Source organism: Nansenia antarctica (assembly GCF_963989245.1).
Source record: "Nansenia antarctica genome assembly, chromosome: 7".
Classification (NCBI taxonomy): Eukaryota; Metazoa; Chordata; class Actinopteri; order Argentiniformes; family Microstomatidae; genus Nansenia; species Nansenia antarctica.
The window spans coordinates 16,303,700-16,306,199 of NC_137677.1; the positions used below are offsets into that span (position 1 = coordinate 16,303,700).

Genomic DNA, 2,500 nt, shown 5'->3' on the forward strand with positions numbered 1-2,500 from the left:
GTCACTATTATTTAATGGAGATATTTGCTGACTAACTAATGAACTGTCCAGGTCTAGTATATGGATGTACAAGGGGACTTACCATTATATCACCCTTGAGCAGTTGAGCTGGCTGTAGCACAAAGTAGACCCTCTCCGTCTGTCCTGGTCGCACATGACTGTGGCCAACACGAACACATACATGTGTTAAACACAGGCATAAACACACAATAGCATAACCAGTATTATGCTAATATGCAGTATTGTGCTTAAATATAGTTCAGTCAGTACACCTACATCTTAAATATGATAATAGTTGAATGAAAATGGTAAATACATTAGGCTTGTAAATGGATGTCTCTGCTCTGAAATACAGTAGCTCCCAGCTTGAAATTAAATTAAATACCAAAATTATCATTTGTGAAATGCCCATAACTTCAAACTCCTGTAGGTAGGTAATAGAGCGGAAATAATCTGCAGGTGGAAGCTGGGGTGATGGGTGGGAAGCCCAAAACATACTGGCGTAGCCAGGGGCGAACAACAGCTCAACTATGTTTGGGTTCTGCTCTTAAAGCCTGTCACATGAACATAGGACATGTTTTACAGAATGTCGGCCAACTGCCGTTCACCTTAAAGGGCCTGACTGAACCTTCATGAACTTCAATAGTTTATGACAGTGTAACTTACTAAACTGCTGAGGTGCAGACTGTCTGCAGGCTCTGGTACACTTTCAGGAACAGACAACATTCTGTAGACAACACACACACAGAAGATGATGTCATCATAACCCTCACCTGATCCATACTACCCTGACCACTGATATCATAATCTAATATTACAAATATACAGATATAAGATTTTCGTTGATATGTTCTTAAAAAAACGACTTAAAATCACCTGAAATAGAAATATGTATTTTACGTAATACACAAGTATACAAAGATATCACACTTATGTAGGGCAGCAATCGGTTTAGAGCAGCATTTGTGTGTGTCATCTGTTTGACAGGTGTTTGGTTCAGTCTAACCTCCCTCAGGGTTGAGGTCGGGCAGCCCATGAAGAACGATACAGAGGAGGAACAAAGGGCAGGGGTTCATCTTCATCACTCCCTTTAACAGACGGCCCAGCATCCACACATACCTGCAGAGGAGGAGGGGAGAGAGAGAGAGAGAGAGAGAGAGAGAGAGAGAGAGAGAGAGAGAGAGAGAGAGAGACCTTTTAAGTCTGACTCCCCTGATTTAGAACATTAGAACAAGGGAGTACTATGTCTGCAGTACTATGTCTGCAGGGCCGATCAGAGGTGTACAGCTGACCCAAGAGTTAACATCTGAACTGTATTGACCTGTAGAGCACTTCTGTCAGAGTTGGTGTGGGGCCTTACTTACCGTCTCTGGGAAGGCGTCATCAGGGCAGACACTGTGTCATTGTAGAACCTCCTCATGGCAAAGTGGTCTAGGGCCAGGTCTGCACTGAGAGAGACACACACATTCAGATACTACAACTACATGCCTTCATATCCCGACATCCTAGTATACTGCTCTAATTTCTCCAGTCTGGTCGAATAAACACACTCACACACACACACACACACTCACACACACACACACACACACACACACACACACACACAGGCAACAGATAGGGGAGCTGATGACGTGCAAAAATGTTATCGGTATTTACAGTAACAGCCAATGTCTGTCAGCAGACAACCATGGGTGAACACACACACACACACACACACACACACACACAAACACTGAATTGAACTTCCCCTTTCCGGTATTGTTCCTGTGGCCTTTACCTTTGTAACCCTTCCCATGATCCCTCACTCACAATGGTGACACTCCAAGAATAAATACTGACCTATGGAGCACACTTTCCATATCTCTCATATAAGAAAGAATAGATAAGAGTGAAGAGTGGTAATGCCCCTGTAAACAAAAATCTTGTGTTGATATTGAATTAAAGAAAAAAACATCAATATGCTCTCTGGAGAGGACATGCTAGTGGCTATTTGTTCTACATGCTATCCACTTATCTAGTGTTGTGTTGGTATCCCATAGCAACCTGATCCCTGCCCCAAAACTAAACAACAGCTTAGATCAAAGTCTCTTCAATTAGAAAACAGTCTTGCCCTTTGCCTTTTGGTGACTGAGATTCCTTTGAATCTGTCTATTATGCAACGGTGTGGCCATGTGAAATACTGTCTCTATTGAACATTTCTCTTATTACTTTACTTTACAATAAGGTAATCATTGACGTTTCATTGGGCTCTAGACGGGGTCCTACTAGACATACTGTATAAACGAAACAGTGTCCTAACCATGACATGATAAGACATTAATAAGCTGAAATGAGCGGGGAAGGGAACGTGTGAATGCTAACGTTAGCATCACCTAGATAAGGTTGAGTATAAATGCTAACAGAAGAATCAGGGTTACCTGTCTGACATGATGGTGAAGTGCATGTAAGAGGCCACGATCACTCCAATCCTGCCTTTGCTTCCCTGTTGGGGACATAA

At 42.5% G+C, this 2,500-nt stretch overlaps 1 protein-coding gene across 1 annotated transcript in view; it reads right to left on the bottom strand.

The window, feature by feature from the left end:
• tns3.2 (tensin 3, tandem duplicate 2) overlaps nt 1-2,500 on the bottom strand; it is a gene marked incomplete at both ends in the record, with an annotated part of 33,284 nt that overhangs the window by 30,087 nt on the left and 697 nt on the right. The window contains 5 exon segments of the mRNA XM_080536606.1: nt 83-158; nt 667-808; nt 1,007-1,119; nt 1,365-1,448; nt 2,421-2,485. Coding sequence (XP_080392732.1) covers nt 83-158; nt 667-808; nt 1,007-1,119; nt 1,365-1,448; nt 2,421-2,485 — 480 coding nt within the window.